General features: G+C 35.8%; 1 protein-coding gene and 1 pseudogene across 3 annotated transcripts in view; one reads left to right on the forward strand and one right to left on the reverse strand.

Annotated features, from left to right (window-relative positions):
* Window positions 1-21,574, reverse strand: part of Tex15 (testis expressed 15, meiosis and synapsis associated) — a 100,438-nt gene that overhangs the window by 20,304 nt on the left and 58,560 nt on the right. For all 3 annotated transcript variants that reach the window (XM_021236856.2, XM_021236851.2, XM_021236852.2), the window contains 3 exons: window positions 7,913-8,150; window positions 1,970-2,116; window positions 745-907 (listed from right to left, as the gene is read on the reverse strand). In XM_021236856.2, the coding sequence (XP_021092515.2) occupies window positions 745-907; window positions 1,970-2,116; window positions 7,913-8,150 (548 nt within the window). The remainder of the gene's footprint in view (window positions 1-744; window positions 908-1,969; window positions 2,117-7,912; window positions 8,151-21,574) is intronic.
* LOC101725708 (RING finger protein 11-like) lies at window positions 18,333-18,884 on the forward strand (annotated as a pseudogene).

The raw sequence follows: 21,574 nt of genomic DNA on the forward strand, positions 1-21,574 counted from the left end.
GCCAGGACCCGAGTTTGAACCCTGGTACCAAAAAAAAAAAGGAATGCGCTACTAAAAATCGATTCTGACAGGAATAGAAAACTTACATAGGAAAATTTTTTCTCAGACTAGCCCTTGTATTATTTTCCAATCTCTGATATTTAATAGTAGCATGTATGTATTAGTAGGCAAAACTGACTCCCATCTACTGTTACCTTGCTCCTTTCCAGTCTACCATGGGACAAAAAGAAGAAAGGAGAATGATGTAGGGGAAGAAAACCCCCCAAAATCTCACAAAATCTTTTTCAGGAACTAAAACAAACCATTATCCCTCTGCCACAGCACAATAAGGATTCCTGTAAACAGAAGTGTTTTAGATTTCAGATTTTTCTGAAATTCACTTTTGTGAATCTTATACATTAAAGGCAATTGCAGACAATATTCTTAATAATTCTGTGTGAGGAATAGCTTTGTGGTGTGGTTCTACTGGCATCGTGGTGCTCGATAAGTTTTGGATTTTGGAGCATTTCAGATTTTGGATTAGGGATGCTCAATATAATTATGTAAGTAAAAATGTGAAAAATGAAAGTGAATTTTCTTTCTAAATTTATAGAAATTTATGCCTTAAATTTCCTAAGTAAACTTCAATAATAAAGGAACTTATAAAAAACTATTTGCTTAGAGATGCACTAAATGTATTAAAAATATTCAGCAATTTTAAGACCAGCACAATGCTACTGAAGTAGAACAATACATGTATTTTACCAGGCCTCTTAGAAAATCCTGTTGTGAGCAATCTTGAAGATGTTGTAAGGTGTCCATTATCCACTTTTTGACCAATAAATTTTACTGTTACTATTGCATATGGAAGACACTGCCTAGGCTTATCTACTGGCGTTGAAAAGACACTGTATTCATAGAAGTATACCTGAAGGATAAAAAACAGAAACAAGTTTATGCTGGTGAATTTTGGCAGTTAAACTCAAGCTCACATTTTAAAAAATGCTGTATACCTATAAGATGTTACATAATTTATCTACTTCAGTATACCAATTCCTTCCTGTCTGCTTGAACCCTAAATTTTTTTTGGTACCAGGGATCAAACTCGGGACCTTGAGCTTGCGAGGCAAGCGGTGGAACCACTGAGCTGAATCCCCGGGCACTCAACCCTAAATTTTAAAAAGATACTTAAAATTCTTTTTTTTTTCCACCACACATTTGCAATGTTTGCAGAAGCAGCTACAATCTGTTTTTAAAACAGTAAGTATTATGCTATTAAGAGTTAAATGTTTTGCATACATTCTGAACCACTGCGTTATGTTTGGATAGAAAAATAATACTTTTTACACATAGAAATATGTATATCCTCCTATATAGAAAATTTATCTTCATTTAGTTATGTATAAAATTTAACCTTCTACAGAACATTAGAAGCTTACAAAATAAGCGAAATGTGAAAGAAAATTGCCATTTCACTTCATGCCTAATATGTGCATAAAGGTTTTATTTTCCAAAGTACAAAGAATCAATAATATTGTTTCAAAATAGCCTTCTCATTTTTAAAGTAACATTATTTTTAATAAATCATAACCATATAATTATGGAGTACAAATGGCATTTTGAATACATATGTATCAGAATGATTAAATGAAACTAACGTAACTGTCATACTCTTTTTTTTTTGTTTTTGTTTTTTTGGTACTGGGGATCGAACTTGGGACCTTGTGCTTGCAAGGCAGGTGGCAGAACCACTGAGCTAAATCCCCGGCCCTGCCATATTCTTTTATATGGTGAAACATTTGAAATTTACTCAGTAATTTTGAAATACAAATTACTATTAATTATGGTGATCTTGCTGTGAAGTCTTAGTGAAGTTGGTATGGGTTCCAAGTTAGGAATTAATCTATGGAACATCTAAGTAAAAGTAGTCACCATACTAGGCACTATAATAAGTGAATTTCAAGTCAAGTGAAACCTAATGTTAACCTACCACTGAATTGTAGGCTTGTAACTCAATGGTATCTTTCAGAGAAGGTACATTTCTTGACATATGGCAATCAAAGTTAGGAGAAGGATCCAAACAAACTTTGTTTATATCCATAGAAGGTTGAATTTTCTTTACTTTCCCAAAAAGAACCTAAGAAAAAGAATACATCAAAGCACTTTAAACTTTCACACATCAATCAGCAAAGTAAAGCTAATACTTTTTTGATGTTTCCCACATAAATGGGATGATTTAACATGGCAATTTTATCAATTCTCCAAATTAAACTGAGGTTAGAGCAGTTACAATAACACCTTTTTTTTTTTTTTTTAGTACTAGGGATCAAACTCAGGACCTTGTGCTTGCGAGGCAGGTAGTAGAAATCCCTGGCCTTCCAATAACAGTTTCAGAAAATCTACCTTTGCAAGTGAGTTTTAGAAAAATTATTTTAAAATTTGAGGTTTTAGAAAGAGAGAATGATGGTACACAACAGGTGACTTGCACTTTCAGATATTAAAATATTTTAATACAAGAAAAGGGAGAGAAAAAACAAAAAAATTAAAATTAAAACCCCAAAAGTTCACATAGATATTAAAAATATAGCATATTATTAAAGGCATCATTTTATTTTATTTTATTTTGGTACCGGGAATCAAACTCTGGACCTTGTGCTTGGGAGGCAGGCAGCAGAACCACTGAGCTAAATCCCTGGCCCCTAAAGGCATCATTTTAAAAGAAATGAAGTGAGAAAAGATTATTCAATAAATGGTAGGGAGCAATGGAAAAAATTAAATTTCTTTGTTAACCTATAAACCAAAATAAATATCAAATAAGTTAAATATGTATTAAACACAAGGAAAATACTGTGAAAGAAATACAAGCAAATATTTATCTAAAATCAAAGTGTGAAATCTTTTCTAAGAAATAATGTCAACAATGACTGGTGATGTAGCTCGGTAGCAGAGCTCTTGCCTAGCATGCTATCTTTGTAACTTCTGTCAATCTACAATTATTTAAAATAAAAAGCTTATTAAACAAAACAAAATTATACAGAGAAAAACCTAGTTCAAGATATTCTTTAGTCAACTGATAATATTCACAAATCAGACATAAGTAAAAAGGAAAAAATCCCAAGCAAATGGCAGAGGATATTAAAAGGCAATTCACTAAATACAGTCAACAAATACAGAGTACACCAAAAAAGTGCATATACACTTCAGGAAAAGAAAAACAGTATGATGTTTTTTCCAGACTGCATTATCTTTGTAGGGAGGATGCTAGAGGATGTCATATATTGCAGAAAACCCACTACACTGCAGGCTCTTACAGAAGAAATTGAAAATACACGTGCAATGGCCAAGGTTACCCAAGCAGCAGTTCACTGTACTAATAAATGTCTAATGGCCACCACTTTGAGCATCTTTTGTAATTGCATAATTGTAGAGGTCAAAGGTAACATATTAATCTCATGATGTCTCAATAAATTTAGTATTAAAATAGTTATACAAAATTTTCTTTCCTTAAAGTGTGTATACAATTTTTTGTGAACTCTATATAAACAGCAGAAAATTTAAACTCAGGAATAACAACAATAAAGACAAAATATTGAACGAATAATGACAAAATAGTTCTCATATATCAGACTGGCAAAAAAATTTTTAAAGAATATACAGGTTTAGTGAGGATGTAAGCTAACAGCTGTTCTCACATATTAATTGGTACAACCTTTCTCAAGACAAGATACTACGTATCAAAAACTGTAAAAATATATCTCTAGAGGAATAAATAAATTCTTAGTAAATAGGGGCCAAGATGTAGGTTCAGTGGGAGAACATGTGCTTAGCGTGTGGTAAAAAATGTCTTAGCATATTTATAAGGATGAACGAAGTAGTATTTAAGAGTTACATGGATGATCATAGTATTTAAAAGTTAAAATAAAACCTGACATATCTCATCATTATGAATTTGCTAGGCAAATTTCTGGTATACTGAGGCTAGTTTCACAACTCATAGGGCAGTAGCAGTCACCCTTTCCCAACCCTTGGGGCCCCATGTTGAGCAGCTATATGTGTCCTGCAGCAGCTTTCACATCATTTGTAGGAGTCAGGGACAGCAATAATAAACACTAGGGATACATGTTCTGATCACTAATCACTCCTCATAAAAATTGCACACAGAGGTGGTAGCTCCTGCCCCTGTCCTTTTCAGCTAAAAAAAACTTCCAGATTTAAAGGGCCAGTCTCTCCCCATCCCCCACTCCTCTTGGGAGGCAGACATTTAAAAGCAGACACCAAGGACTGCAGGTAAAGCTCAGTAGGAGAATCACTTGGCTAGCATATACAAGGCCCTAGGTTTGAATGCTGGCACCACCAAAACAAAAACCAAACCAAACCAAAAAAACCACCCCCAAATAAAAATAATCCAAAAACAAAAACAAAAAACTCCACCAGTAAATATGGAGGAAAATAGAAATCACCAAGCAGAGAGGAAGGTGCAAGCTCAGAAAAGGACCTGAGGAGACTTTAAGTTTACATTTCAGACTGATCTTTGTCAGAGAGATATCCTACAACAAAAATAAAAACACAAAACCTGAAAACAAGGACTGAGGGAGAAGATATAATTTTCAGAGTTATCACTGTTAAATTCAAACGTTCAAGTGTTCAACAACAAAAATCATGAAGTATAAAAAGAAATAGGAAGTTTTGGTCCACCGAAATGGGGAAAAATAACAGAAACTTCCTCTGAATAAAACCTGAAGGCTGGGCCGGGGGTTTAGCTCAGTGGCACTGCACCTGCCTCGCAAATGCAAGGTTCTGAGTTCGACCCCTGGTACCCAAAACAAAAACATGAAACAAAAAAACTTCCCCTAAACAAAAAAACAAAAAGACCTGAAAGCAGACCTACCTACTAGATCAGTGATGGTAAATCTTTTAGAGCTTTCAGTGATACAAACAGCCTGCTGCAGCATGTGTGCCATAGGTTTGCCACCACTGTACTAGACAAACATTTTAATACAACTGTACTAAAGATGCTCAAAGAACCAAAGATGTGGGGAAAGTCAAGTGCATAATACATTAACAAAATGAAACTATCAATAAAAAAGGTAGAAAACCTAACAAGAAACTAGAAAAACTCAAGTCATGAGAGAAAAAGTGGACATTAATTTTTATCTTGGTAGTTCTGGGGATCAAACCTAGGACCTTACACATACTAGGCAAACACTCTACAACCCCAGCCTATGGCAATTAGATATTAATAAAAAGCTCAATACAGCAAAAAGATGTAACAATTATAAACATTTTCACACCTAATAACAGACCATCAAAATGTTTGAGGCAAAAGCTGACAGAATGAAAGGAGAAATATTTCTACAACAACAATGGAAACTCTGATAACCCACTTTCAATTATTAGCAAGGAAACACAGAACAGGAACACACACACTAAACCAGTCAGATCTAATGTGTAGAAAACTACCTCCAACAAAAGCAGCATACATATGGAATGTTTTTCATGACAAACCATATGGTAGGCAACCAATCAAGTACCAATAGACTTAAACAGATAGATATAATATAAATTACATTCTCTGAGGTTAGAGATCCAACAACAGAAGGAAAATTGGAAAATTCACAAATCTATGGAAATTATAAAACAATATGCTTTTAAAATAGCCAATCACCAAAAGAAGAAATTCTAAGAGAAATTAAAAAATACTAAAGAGGGCCGGGAATTTAGCTCAGTGGTTTCACTGCCTGCTGCGCAAGCACAAGGACCTGAGTTCAATCACTGGTACCAAAAAAAAAAAAAAAATACTTAAGAGATGAAAGAAAATGAAAAAACAGCAAACTAAAATGTATGAGCCATAGAGAAAGCAGTGCTAGAGGGAATTTATATATATAAATGTTTACATTAACAAATAAGAAAGATCTCAAATCAGTAACCTAATAAATAACTTTACAACTTTAGAAACTAAAAGAAGAAACAAAACCAAACATTAGTAAAAAGAAGAAAATAACATATATTAGACCAGAAGCAGGCAAAATAGGGAACAGAAAAATAGAAATACTAGGAGTTGGCTGGTCCTTTTTTTTGGGTGCTATGGATTAAATTCAGGGCCTAGGGCAGTGATGGCAAACCTTTTAGAGCTTTCAATGATACAAACAGCCTGGTGTGGCATGTGCAGTAGGTTTGCCATCACTGTTCTCAGGTATGGTAAGCAAATGCTCTTAACACTGAGCTTCACTCCCAGACCTAACATCAATTCTTCTAAAACTTTTTCCAAAAATGAAAAAAGAGGGAAGAGTCTCTAAGTCATTTCAGGAGGCCAGCATTAAAAAAGGAAGATAACAAATGTTGGCAAGGACAGGGAGAAATTGGTACCCTTATGCATGGTTAGTAGGAGCTCCATTAGAAAAAAGCAAAAAGCATTATGGTCTGTCAAAACTAAGAAAAAAAGCTGGGTGTGGTGTACACACCTGTAATTCCAGCATGCAGAAGGATGAGGCAGGAGGATCCCAGCGAGTCTGAGGTCATCCTGGGTTACACAGTGAGTTCAAGGCCCGTATGAACTACACAGTGAGACCCTGTCTCAGAAAGCCAACAAAACAAAGTAAAACCACACTAAGAAAAAAAACATTTTACTATATGATCCAGTCATTTCATTTCTGAGCACAGTCAAAATAACTAAGTGTAAGGTATTAAAGATATAACTGTACAGGGCCAGGGATTCAGCTCAGTTATGCTGCCTGCCTCGCAACCTCAAGGTCCTGAGTTCGATCCCCGGTACCAAAAAATAAAATAAAATAAAAAAAAGATACAACTGTACACTCATGTTTACAAAAGCATTTAACACAGTCAAAATGTAGAAGCAAACCAAATGTCTACTGACAGATGAATGAATAAGCAAAATATAGAGGAAATTCTGACAATAGGGATGAACACTGAGGACCATTATGCTAAATAAAGTTAAGTCAGTTACAAAGAGAATACAGTAATACTGTAAAATTATGAACCAGCATATATAGTAATACTGTCAAATTATGAGTAGTACTACTTAGGGTAATCAAAATCATAGGACAGGCAGTAGAATGGTGGTTGACAGGGTATGGAGAAAGAGGAATGACAGTTATTATTTAATGGGAATAGTGTTTAGTTTGCAGATAAAGAGTTTTGGAGATGGATGGTGGTGATTGAGCAACAATTATAAATGTTCTTAAAACCGCTGAACACTAAGACATCAAAATTTTGTTATATTTTATCCAATTAAAAAGTTGGGAAGAAATAACAGCCTATTCAGAAAACTAGAAAGAACAGAAAACTCCACATTGTAATGATTCAGTTTACCAGTGATAACTGAGTTCATTTCTTTCTGCTCTTAATCTGTGCATTTTATCATCCCATGTAATAGTTTAACTTAGTTTCCAAAGCATTAACATGATTGCATAAGCATTTTCACATGTCTAAAAACTCTCTGTAAAACTAATGGCAATTTATACATCATATTCCAGATAAAAGATGTATGATAACTTCACTTTGCACTAAGGTAAGTATTTACACAGTTGTTACTTTCTTTTACGATAAATAATGCTTGACACCCTCCCCCCAAGCATACAAATAGTTCAAAATTCCTATAAACCCTGGATCCAACCATGGCACAATTATCAAAATTAAGAAATTGACACTGATATAATACTAGTAAATGAAATGACCATTAAGAGTTTATATGTTTTGGGAAGGCAAAAATGATGAAGGCTTTGTTTTTGGAGTTTTGCTTTGTGCTGCACCCAGTCAAGAGTCAGAAATAGAAAATTCCAAATGTTAACAAAACTAATATAAATATTATTTTATAATTCAATGAAAATACTAATTTATGCTAATAGGAAAAATGTGTTCAGGTCAATTTAAATCAAACCATCCACATGTGTAATATTTGTTTTATGCTACCTACCTTAAAAATTATAATACTTTCTACTGTAATGCTTCGACTATGAGCATAATTCAAGGCAATATCAACATGTCTAAATATGTAAATTCCAAGAAGAGGATTTCCTAGTATCTTCAAAGTAGATGTTTTGGTACTTAAACCATTCTGGTATATCTCTATCCCATCTTTATGAGGAAGCGCTAAAATGCAGAAATGTTCTTCAAGTTCTCTCCCATGTCTTCCACTCTCACGCATTTCTGATCTAAAGCAAGACAAATTATGTATATACAGTTAGATAAGAACTTTGAAGGAGAAGATAAATATTTCAGCTTATCACAGATAGCAAGAAAAATATTAATAGTATGTCCATGATGATGAAGAGTCAGGCTGAAAATCATCTGAAGACCAAATTCAAGATTATATGTCCAGGACTTACAGACCACATTCGGTATAGGCTAGTAACAATAATAAGAACTAATGTTTCTTGAATGCTGCTAATATACTCAATCAAAAACTTTACATGCATTTTTGTCATTTTATTCTCAAGAAGTAATTATTGTTGTTATACACATTTTTTTTAATGAGGAAAATGAGTTTCAAAAAAGATAAAACTTGCCAAAGTGGCAAAGTGACAGGGTTGGAATTATACAGGGCAGATCTCCTTTTTTTAAAAAATACATGGAAGGTTTGTGGCAACACTGTTACTTTTTCTAACAAAATGTGTTCACTCTGTGTTGTATTTTGATTACTTTTTCAAAACTGCAGACATTTTCATTTTATTGCATCTGTTATGATGGTTTATGATTAGTGATCTAAAATGTTATTACTTAATTGTTTCGAGATACTGTTACAGCTTGTATGCAGATGTTCTTCCCTCGTTGAAGCCTCATGTACTCATAGGTGGAGCTTTCAGAGATGGCTGGTTCTAAGGTGTGTGATGCTAGGTTAAAATTGTGTGATATTGGGATTAAGAATGTGTGATTAAAAAAAAAAAGAATGTGTGATTACTATGTTAGTCCTCTGATTGGTGAAGTATAGTTCTGGGTGTTCATCCCTGTAGTTAGGATACAAGGGGCACTGCCTGCCATGAACTGTTTCTCCTCTGTGATGCCCCATTTGCCATGCCACCCTGCCTTGGAGGCAGTCAACTATAAACTGAAACAAATCTTTCCTCCTTTAATTTGTTGTCTCAGCAACAAGAAAAGTAACTAAGAGAGGTACCATAGACCATGCCCATAGAGATGTGAGCTTAACTGAGAAATGTTCTGCCTGTTTTGCCGACCAGCTGTACTGGTCTCTGCTCCTCCTCAGACCTCTGCATTTTGAGATACAATATTGAAATTAGGCCAATAAATAACCCTATAGAGGCCTCAAGGGTTCAAGTGAAAGGAGGAGTTGTATGCTTCTCACTTTAAATAAAAAAACTGAATAAATAAACTTGGCAAGGAAGGTGTCTTGAAAGTTGAGATTGGCTGAAAGAGAGGCCTCCTGGCCAAATAGTTAAGTTGAGAATGTAAAGGGAAAGTTCTTGAAGAAAATCTAAGATGCTATGCCAGTGAATGCATGAATAAGAATGTAAAAATCTGTATTGCTGATACTGTATATAGTTTTAGTGATTTAGCTACATCAACAGCCACTATATTGCCTTAAGTCAAAGCCTAATACATAGCAAAGACCTTAACTCTTCAATTATATGGGAACAAACAGGTGAAGTGTTATGGCTTGTATCTAGATGTCTCCTCAAAGCCTTATGCAGTTATAGATGGGGGTTTTCAGAGGTGGCTGGATCTATGGTGTGTGAATATGGATTAAAGATATGACACTGCAATTAAGGGTGCATGGTACTGGGTTAGACCACTTCTTGGTTTATCATAGTTCTGGGTGTGGGTAATGGGAAGCCACACCCTGGGTGCATGTGGCATCTCAAAAGGCTTCTAAGTCTGGATGGGATAAAATGGAAAGATAGGTTTGCTGCTTACTGCCTCCTGCCTACCTTGCCATAGACTACTTTTCCTCTACAATGGGCCTTTGCTATGCCATCCTACCTTGGAGCTAGCTGTCTATGCACTGAAACTGCTATGAACGCTAGCCAAAATAAAACTTTTCTCCTTTAACTTTGAGTATTGGATATTTTGTCTCAGCAATGAATAACCAAGGCAGCAAGGAAGCTACAGAAGAAAAGTTTGAAGCTAGTGGAAGATGGCTCATGAGGTTTAAAGAAATAATTGTCGGGGGCTGGGGATTTAGCTCAGTGGTTCCGCTGCCTGCCTTGCAAGCGCAAGGTCCCAAGTTTGATCCCTGGTCCCCCCCCCAAAAAAGGAAATAATTATTTCCATAACATAAGGTGAAAGGTAAAGCAGCAAGTGCTAATGGAGAAGCTATACCAATTTATCTAGAAGATGTAGCTAGGATAACTGATGAAGGTGGCTGCAGTAACCAACATTTTTAAGGTAGATTTTCAAAAAGAAAATTTTATAGTTTTCCTATTACAAAAAACTTCCATAGCCACTGCAATCTTCAGCAACCAGTACTCTGAGCAGGTGACAGCTACCAACACTGAGGTAAAACCCTCTACTAGCAAAAAGATTATGACTTACTTAATATTGAGATGATTCTTACAAGTTTTAAGCTATAAAGTATTTTTAAATTAAGGTTTATACATTATTTTTAAGCTATAATAGTACCACACAGTTATTAGACTACAGTGAAATGCAAATGTAACTTTTATACCCACTGGGAAACCAAAAATTTCATTCTTGCTTTACTGGATGGCCTGGGAAACAAACACACATCTTTGAGATATGCCTGTATAGTAGACCCCCTGACTTACGAACTCAATGGGTGGTTGTTTAACTCAAGTTGTTCAACTAAAGGTCCAGGCTCCTCTATAGAGCCCTCAGAGTCTTTCTCCCTTTATACAGGTAGATCTTAGTGTCCTTAGAGAAACACTGGCCCAGGATTTCTCAGTTAACCCCACACAGGAAAAGATGTTGTAATGATCCTTCCAGAACTCTTTAAGGGTTAAATTTATATCCGAGACCACCTGGAAGCACAAGCAGCAGGCATCTGGGTTGAAACTCAAGACTTTTTTCATAAGTTAAAACTAAAATTCCAGCTGTAACCCAAGTTGTTTGTATTTCAGGCGGGTCGTAACTCAAGGTTCCACTGTACATGAAGATTCCTGTCTATAAGGTCCAGAACTCAAGTTCTTATTAATTATGGAGGGAAGAATGTGTATTTATTAAATAAAGTTTTACAAACAGTCTTTATTTGTATGTATTTCTACATCTATACAGATAAAAATACATGTTCAATTATTAGAGACATTGTTCATTCTTCAAGGATCTACATGACAACTATGTAAAGCAAGGTAATATTTGATTATAGATTTCCATCTTAACAATAAGAAAATGATGAATCACCTCAGAAAAGATCATAATTGAAAGGATAGACAATCCTGATTTTACTACTTACATAAATTCTATTTAAGCATGTAAGACATAACTCCCTTCTCCAAAACTGGCAGATTAGATGAGCATGCTCTACCTGGCTGGCTCAGGAATAGAAGCAGCAGCAACTGCCACACCAGGTGGTACAAGAGAGGCTCAGACACCAGGACAGAAATGTGATTCCAAATGGTTATCTGTAACTGAGACCCTGCAGAGCTTAGCAAATATATGTGTATACCACAAAAGCAAAAACTATTCTTTTTTTTTTTGGTACTGGGGATCAAACTCAGGACTTTGTGCTTGCCAGGCAGGCACGGAGCCACTGAACTAAACCCCCGGGCCAGCAAAAACTATTCTTGAAAACAACATACTTCTAAAATTTATTTCCTGAGAAAACCTTTCACAGAATTTGTATAAAGTACATCTTGCATATAAGCATTTTACTTGCAAGAACAACTCACCATTAACAGTAGAATAAGACCACAAAGCATATGAAACCTCTGACTACTTGACTGAATCATACTACTTTTCTCTCAGCTCCCAGAGATAATACTCTTCATTTTTTACTCCACATTTCAGTATTCTTGCTTACAATCTGACACTAGTAGAGATCTCTATGTTGATTGCTAAGGGTTCTCACAGAAAAATTAAAATACTTTCTCCTATTTGTGTTGATTTTCTGAACATGGCACAAAAAGAACTCACATATAGAAACACTGAAAACAGCATCAAAAAAGATGGGGGGAGAGAAGAAACAGATGTATACTGTTGCAAGGTTCCTACACTACAAAAATACATGATCTGAACATATACTGTGATAAAGCCATATTACATATACCTCAGAGTGGCATTTTTTGACAGACTCCACTGACATTTGACAAATTATTTTCCACCTAGGTATCTTGCTGGCTAAATATTAAGAGACTCAGTGGAATGAAAAAAATAAAATAAATATGTGACCCAGGGCTACAAAAACGACTGTAAATTAAACGTAGGAAATATTTCCTGTAGTTTTGTATTGGTAATAATACTGATAGATACTTTTTAGTTTTCAATTCAGAATTATATTTGAAAAAAATTTTATCTGAATAAAATTTAGATAATAAATATAATTTAGATAATAAAAAACAATAAAACTTAGTTTTTAGACTATTTCTGGCTCTAAAAAGTTGTCTGTTTGGCTTTCCAAAGCTATTCAGATGAGTTTATGTTATAATGGTAAATCGCAGAAGCTCTGAATCTCAAAAGCCAAGAAGTAACAAGTGAGGTTACAAAAAAAAGCAAAGGCAGTTTTATTTGTGTGCAGAATAGATGTGCAAATCAGGAGACAGAGTTCAGTTAGAAACCAAATGAATGTTTCACTAAGGGGAAAGAGTGAAGACTTACTTAGTAAGAAAAGGGGAGAAGGATACAGTAGATGTAACTCAGCATTCTTTAGAGATAAACAAGACTGAAGAAGTCTGGTGGTTGATACAAATCAGGGTGGTTATAAATTCTGCAGGTTCATTGAAATATTCAGGCCAGAGACAAACTTGTACCTCCCAAATCTCTTAATGTCTGTGAGGAACTGATAGTCTGCAAACTTTTTTTTGGTATTTTAGGTTCTCAATATATTATCTATGCAGCAACTTGCCACTATCAGGAGTTTCTAAGGCTCATAAAGGGATTTTTGCTCTGTACCTGACCATTCTGTAGCCATTCTGACTTTTACTAATCTTAGGACTTCTAATTCAGAGATGACAGGTAAAATGAATCTGGACAGGCTCTGTGTGTACAATAATAGGCAATCAAATAAGCATAAGAAACAGCACATACAAACTTCTCTATTATAGAGACATTAATAAGCAGAAGATTATATGCTAAAGTGTTATTTGTGTCCATCTTATACATTAAAACATTAATGATTTTCTAGAAATATTTTTTAATATTTTATACTAATGATTACACAACAAAATTCGTCAAATCTTGAAACTTACATCCTTTAAGTTCTAAAGCAGAAAGCTTAATCAACTCAGGTGTTAAAATTCAGTTATATTCTTGCTTATATGTTCATCATTTTGGTCATTTTTTTCTTTTTTTTTGGTACTAGGGATTGAACTCAGGACCTTGTGCTTGTGAGGTAGGTGGGCAGAACCACTGAGCTAAATCCTCCACCGGGTCCTTTTTTTCTTACTACTATTTTATTAATTATTAAGTGCATAAATGTAAAAGACTTAGATGAGAAAACTCACACTGATAAACTATGCAAGTTTGAACAGCACAACTTATGAGTGATAGAAACAAGATTAGAATTTTGTATATCCCTCTGAAGATAGTGAACTTTTAATTACCATGTTGTCTGCCTTCTGAAGCCAACTACAATAAAGGTATAACTACTTTCGATGGAATGCTTATGTAATAATTACATCATACAGAATCAGTTCCAAGATAAGCTGCACATAGTAGGCAATCAATTTTCTATTGAGGAAATGAAACGCTGGGAAGTGTGTAAGTTTAATTGGAAACAAAAGTATAGATAAGGTATTTAGCTCATATGTACTACTTCATCTGTACTTCTGGGGAACCCTAAACAAGAAAATTAAAGTAGTTAAGAAAAGATGCTTTTTAGTTAAATAAAACAAGATTATTTCTTTCTTTTTTTTTTTTTTTGGTACCCGGGATTGAACTCGGGATCTTGCACTTGTGAGGCAGGCGGCAGAACCACTGAGCTAAATCCCCGGCCCAAAACAAGATTATTTCTGAGGAGAGCTTGAAAGGGAATTTACCAGTTTTCAAACCTATCAAGTTTCTAGTGGTAAGTTGCTAGCTTGAAGTACAAATATTATTCTCCTTTTCTTTGGAGGACATGTTCCAAGACCCTCAGTGGGTGCCTGAAACTAGCAGATGGCATTAGACCCTCTAACTTAATGCCCTTCTACCTTAACTAAGCACTTCTTCACACATTGTGGCCCTAACTTTTGCAATCTGAGGTGTGACAGCAAAACTAGTAAAAATTTATTTTTTCTTCTTTATAACTTCATGGAAAATTCATTCTTGCCATATATTTCAGCAACCTCAGCTTACAATTTCTTGTTCCCCAAGAATTTTCACTTTATGGATTCTCTTTGACATATGTGAATTACCTTCATCTTGCACTTTGGAGAAGAATACTGTGAAATAGATCAGATAAACCAGGTGGCTACTAAGTGACCAATGGGGGGATAGCATATACAGTCTGGAGATGCTGAACAAAGGAATAATTCTCATCCTAGGCAGGATGGAGCAGTATGGTATGAGATTTTACCATGTCAGAACAGTGTATATTATAAAATTAATTATTTCTGGAATTTTCCACTTAATACTTTTGGACTAAAATAACTGCAAATTAAAACTATAAATGAGGGGCTAGTGCCTCATTTCGTAAGTTTTATACTAAATGAAACAGGTAACTAACTGAAATTCGGATTCAACAAAGTTTTAAGAAATTTGCTAACTCACAAAAGATATGTATATTAGTTTTCTATTACTGCTCTAACAAATTATCAAAAACAGTAGATTAAAAGATTTAAATTTACCATTTTACACTAGCAAGTTCAACAGGGCTAAAATCAAGGTACTGTCTGACTGTGTGTCTTTCTGAGATCTAGGGGAGGATCTTTCTCTTTGTTGAAAGAATTCAACTAATAGTAGTTATAGGACTAAGGTCCCTGTTCCCTTGCTAGTTAGTAGCTGAGAGCCCTTTCAAGCCTATATTCCTTGGCTCATAATCCCCATCCTCATCTTCAAAGCCAGCAAAAAGGCAGGCTAAGTCCTTCTCAAACCCCCTCCTCTTCTGCCTCCATTGGCAGGAAGATCACTAAGTTGAGACCAGCTGGGTTATATACCAAATGCAAGATCAACCTGGACTATTTAGAGACCTTGCCTCATAAAACAAAAACAGAACTTTTCTTTTTCTCCTTCTTCTCCATGCTGATCTACTTTTCTACCTTCTTTCATTTTTAAACATTACTCATTCATTCATCCACTGACATACTGGGGATTGAACCCAGGGCCTTTGGACTAGGCTACATACCCAGTACTTTTTATTTTGAGACAGAGCCTTGCTAAGTTACCCAGGTTGGGCTCAAATTTGTGATCCTCCTGCCTCAGCCTCCCTCAGTGCTGGGATTTCAGATATGTGTCACTGTGACTGGCTGTTCACGTGATTAAACGAGACCCACTCATAGAATACTCACACATCTCAAGGCCTGAAACCTCAAACACATTAGCAAAAGTTCTTTCTGTCATGTAAGGTGACAAACACATTCATAGGTTCTGGAGATTCAGATGTAGGTGTCTCTAGGGGTAGCTTTATGTTGCCTATCACAGGCAGACCCTGAACTTAGCCCCTCAAATGTTAGGAACTCTTTTTCCCCAACTCACCAGTTTTATCTTTATCCATGTCAGGCTCCTCTCATGGTCAGAAGAGGACTGCCAGCAAAAATTAGGCCTACATGCTCTCTTAGAACTACTGGACTAGTTCAACTTTCCAGGATTTTCAAGCAAATCTATTCTACTGAACTATTTTGACTAGGCTTGTAAAACTATAAAGCAAGGGGATGGGACAAAGAACGGTTTAGAGTGTATAAGATAATCTCAAATTGTTAAGGAAACCGCACTTTACTACAGTCCATTAATTTGGCTATTCTTTATATACATTCTTCTTCCAATACATATATATTTCAAAAATGCTTATGACCATAAATCACTTCAATTCACCTTACAAGAAGGGAACCATCCAAAGTCCCATCTAATTGCTACATCTAACTACAGATCCATTATGTGTGTGAAATGCTTTCATTTCTTTTTTTTTAAATGAAAATGTTTATTCAATTTCTAGATGAGGAGGTGTCTCCATGTTTCACAGGAAAAGACAGGAAAATGTATCACACAAGATCAATTTACTCATCACTTTGATTACTTTGTAAAATGAGGCCCATAACTTGGCATTTAAAGGCAGATTCACACAACTGGATATGCAAATACCCCCAAATCATACAGAGGAACAATGGGCAAAGCCATTAATAAGCAGAGTTAGAAGTTAAAACAGGATACTGTTTTCACCTATTACTGTAGGGGTGTTTTTTTAATGGTTTTTATTTGTATGCTTGTTGCTTTATTTTTTAACTTTGGTGTCCTAAGTAGGGAGAAAATGGAGACTTTTTGACAACTTGGCACTGAGAGACTGTCCTTAGGGAATAATTCAAAATATATAGAAATTTTCTATTCAAAAAGTTTATCATCACTATGTTATTTATAAAACTGAAAATTAAATTTCCAACAATTGAAAGAAGGTTAAGTAAATTACAATAAAACTACACAATAAAAAATATTATCGGCAAAATAAAGTATCTCTGGAAAAATCTGTAATATTTAGTGGAAAAGTAAGAGCATAAATTGCATGATAAAGAGCATAGTATGATTATTATCACAGCAATGTAAAAGATTCATACCCTCCCAAAGACAAGGTATTAAGTGACTATGTTGGGACAGAAGATTCATTTTTCTCACAATGTGCTACATTCCTGTTTTCTGACTTTTCTGTAATTAGATCAATTTTATAGTCAGAACAAATATCTTTTTTAAAGTACAGTGAGCACTAGATTCTTTAGCAGTGTTCATCTCATCACATGCAGGGTCACAAAAGTCACAGCCTCTTAGCAGGGGACAGGAGGTGGCTGTGAAGAATGGCCATGAATGGATGAGTGAAGAGAGGAGGTGGGCACAAGCTAGGAGGCGGGGAGGAAGGGATTGGCAAGGGAGAGTCTGCTAAGGGCAGGGGTATGTGGAGCCAGGGAAGATTCTGACTGCTCTGCAGAGGTCTGTTTAGACCTATAGTAGGCACTGGCTGTGTTTTTAAAGGGCAGGGGGAAGAGGCATTTCAGGAAGACACATGGATTCTTTAGGAACAGGGGAGGAAAAGGGAGGGGAGATAAATTATTTGGGAAGTGGGGGAGAAGGAATGAGGTGATGGTGATGGGAGTTGAGAGGGAGAGGCCCTCAGCCATAGTGAACCCCCCTGCTCTGTACCTAAACCAAGCATACCTTGCTTACCTCCAGACAGGTCTTTGTGGCAAACACAGGGTAGAGGAAAAGCTCACAGGAAACACCTGCCAGTAGCTAGCAGACCCAGCTCAAACCCAGAGGCAATGTAGGGTGGCTCTGTCCAGTCAAACTTTCTGCCATGACACAAATGTGCCACATCTGTGGTACTCAACACTTGAAATACGGTGGGGCCAAGAATATTTTAAAATTTCCTTGGGTTTTAATGAATTTAAATTTAAATGGCCACATAGGCTTAGTGGCTACCAAGTACACAGCATAGTTCAGCTTATGACTTCATCAAGAGCAGAATTTGGAGAATTTTATACTGAAACTGTGCTTCAGGAAGTGTGAAAATACAAAGTGTACATATTGTGGCTTACCAGGACCAACAACTGGATATCAAGTAACAACCTATGTTAAAACTTTTAACTGTGAAAACCTTAAAACTGGGTGTGGTGGCACACACCTATAATCCCAGCACTTGGGAGGCTGAGGCAGGAGGACTGCCTTGAGTTTGAGGCCAGCTTGGGCTACATACTGTTCAGTGAACCAAGGAGAGAGCCTGTTCTCCCTGAGGCAACGTGCCAGCTTCCACAGAGAAGGGACCAACGATTCAGCTTGATCAGGCTGTGACAGGGAAAAGCTCAGGGTCGGAGAGCACACAGGAGTGACAGACCCACATGGGAAGATTATGGAAATGAAACAAAATCTGGGAAAGACATGTGAACAATGATTACCCCGATGAAAAGAGTCTCCCTACATAGTTCAGGATGGTCTTAAACTCACTATATAGTCAAGGGTGGCCTTGAACTTGCAGTGTTCCTCCAGCCTCAGCCTCCTGCCTTGGGATTACAGGCATGCAACACCACAATCAGCTCAGATATGGATTTATAAATAGAGCGCTTGGCAGATCACACAGCCCAGCCTCGAACATGGGGAACTGTGTAAAATGCCCCACCTCGGATGACATCTCGCTGCTTCACAAGCCTCAGTCCAACCAGGCTAGCTTTGGCAAGGGCACGGAGCCGGATCAGGAGCCGCCGCCAACATATCAGACAGGGTCTCACTGAGTTGCCAAGGCTGGACTTCTGGAGTTGAATGAGATCCTTCTGTCTCAGCCTCCTAGAGTCCTGGAATTACAGGAACAAGTTCCAGTTCCAGTGTATCATCCAACACCTAGCCAGACTCAGCTAGCAACTCAGCTGACCGAAGAGGGACAAATTAGGATAGCTCAAAGAATAGGCCTTATACAGCATCTGGCTAAAGGAGTTTATAACCCTGGAAGAGATGGATCAGAAAAAATGATCTGGGAGTGTGTGATCTGTATGACAGACTTTGTTTACGGGGACCCGATTCGATTTCTGCCGTGGATGCACATTTATCACCTGGACTGTATAGATGGCTGGTTGATGTGATTCTTCACGTGCCCCTCCTATATGGAGCCAGTTGATGCAGCACTGCCTTCATCCTATGAGACTAATTGAGGCAGGGTCTCTTGTCTGACTTCAAGTGAACCATCATTCTTGGTGGTTTTGATCTTTTGTCACTGAGCTCAAAGAGCCAGGGATTAGGAATTAAGATCATGCACAAAAGTTTCCTAAAAATTCCTGGATGGCTACAGATGTTGAGGCAAGTATGTAATATTTTAGAAACTTAGGGGGGAAAAGTAGGATGGTATTTTTATGTAAAGCCTTGACCCAGTATTTAAAAAGATAATTGTATTTAGACCTTGTTATTATTGCTCCAGTACATAGGAATTGTGTAAAGTGTTACAGCAGCTGTTTATGTTTAAATTGTGTGTTGAAGATTAGGAAAAAGATAGTGGTTATTTTTCCTAAATGAAATAACTTTCTTCTCCCCTCCATCAATTCTTTTCTGAAGTTACTGGCATTTGGATCAAGGTTTTATTAAAAGCTGCATTTTATAACACTGCACAAAAACAGTAGTTTTAAGCTTGTTTGCATAATTCTTTTTTTCCATTGGAAATGGAACTCATTGCCTTAGGTCTTTTAAAATAGTGTATTATTATTGCTGAGACTGGCTCTATGCTTGAAAACCAGTTTATTTATAACCTGTTGTAAGTGCTATATTCTGTTTGCAGTTAGGAAATGCAGAATTCAAAGTGATCTCCTAGTTTGTAAGCAAACTGAGATGCAATAGGCCTTTTCTATAAAAATGAGTTAATGCATCAAGAAACCAACTCCAGCAAAGTGGTTTAATAGTATCCTTTCCTATGTGTTTATCTGTTTCAGGTTGATAATATGATGATCACTGAAAGTCAAGTAAAATTTAAATATTAAGGTTTCTGATTTATTGAGCTTGAATTATGCCACCATGCTTATGTGAAAATGAAGGTGGCACCATGATGAAACATAGCAAGAAGTAGTTTCTCAATGTTAACAATTTTGATTTATTCTCTTTCCTATTACCTCCTTTCCTTGTTGTTTTGACCCACAGTAAAGGATAATGCATCTCTCATTACTGTTGAGCTGGGGTTTACTGAAGTTATATAAACACATCTCAGTCTATGTCTCTTGGAAAGGTATCTATTAAGTCCTGCTAGGTGACTGATAAGACTAAGCAGGGAATAAAGGTAAATGTGTTTCATGTTTTGCACACAACTGCAGAATTTGTATAACCACATGACTTTATAGTTGTGATTTCAAAAAAGGAATTCTTCACTTAATTTTTCTTGCAGTTAATGTAAGAATACTTTAAATCTCTAAGCTTCTGAAGTGTTAGAGGTAGAGATGGTCTAGTAAATATGTAGTAGTAATGTTTTATCCACTTAGCATGTGTTTATTTTTCCTTGTGTACTCAATGACTTATTTGTTCGGCTCAGAAATATTACAGCTAAAAATCATTCATTAGCAAAAGGAGAAGCGGTCTCCACCTAAAAAACAAACATTTCTTATTATTTTATATTGAGTTGAATATTTGACTCAACACTTTTCTACATACAAAACAGGTTTCTGGAAGGCTGTTTGTAATTGCATTGTAGGAGAATTTAGTATGTCCTAAGTACTTATTTACATTCAACTGTATTATGCATATGTTGGTTAATTTCCTTATGAGCCCCATGGTGGAATGGCTTAAAGATGAATTTGATGAAAGTTGAAAGAAACTAGATTATCAGGTTCTGTTAAATTGTTACATGTAGCTTGCTGAAATATCTGTTCATTGATTTGTATCTACTCAATTACATAAAGGAAATTTGGAGGAAAAAAAACAACTTATAACTGTGAAATAGGAAATAAAGCTAAATACACTGAAATCATGTCATGAGAAATTTCTAGACTGCATCATAAAAATTAGAGTGGATGTGATGAGAGCAACACAGAAAGGATGAAGGAACAGGAAAGGAAAAACTAAGAGAAACCATCTACAAAAGCTGAAGATTTCAAAGGAGAGGTGAATCCTGGGACCAGGAAAGATGAAAAGAGCCCTTAATACCTTAGATGAAAACTGCTGTTAGCAAAGCAATCGCTTAACTGCTTGGGATCATTGTATTATCAATACAGCTCTACCAGAAAGGAAAAAAAATCTGCCTTTGAAACTTAACTGATTTTATTATGTCTTGCCATTTTATTACAATTTAATACATTGCAGTAGTTTAATCTAATTTGCAATTTGCTATATTTCATCTGACAAATATTTACCTTGAAACACTGAAGCATTTGTAAGGGGAAAATAACTAAAATTGCTCATTTTGATAAGAAACTTGACTATCTTAGATGTTAATTTAGAAAGATGTTGATTTTTCTGATGACTACTAACAATTCATCAGCTTACTTATGCTAGAATATGACTTGTAATAGTCCATTCCTTTTAATATGATATGGACTACGCCAGTGATGGCAAACCTTTTAGAGCTTTTGATGATAAAAACAGCCTGCTGTGGCACGCGTGCCATAGGTTCACCATCACTGGACATGTCTTTCTCACTACTTTCATATTTAGGGGATAGAGAACTACATTCAGGAGAATTGAAAATTACTTAATATTATACTAATGAAAAGTTTTCACAATACTTGATTTAGAATTTAATAAAATTAATGTTTAATAAGCAATTAAAACTAAAATATTTTCTGCCTCCTAGATAAATGGATGTCTGCAATCTACCATCCCTAAATAAGAACATTAATATGGTTTTGAGTGACTCACACAGTGAAAT

The sequence above is a fragment of the Heterocephalus glaber genome, unplaced genomic scaffold (genome assembly GCF_053883595.1).
Source record: "Heterocephalus glaber isolate CG9 unplaced genomic scaffold, H.glaber_assembly_v1.0 deba00001461, whole genome shotgun sequence".
In the NCBI taxonomy this organism is placed as follows: domain Eukaryota; kingdom Metazoa; phylum Chordata; class Mammalia; order Rodentia; family Bathyergidae; genus Heterocephalus; species Heterocephalus glaber.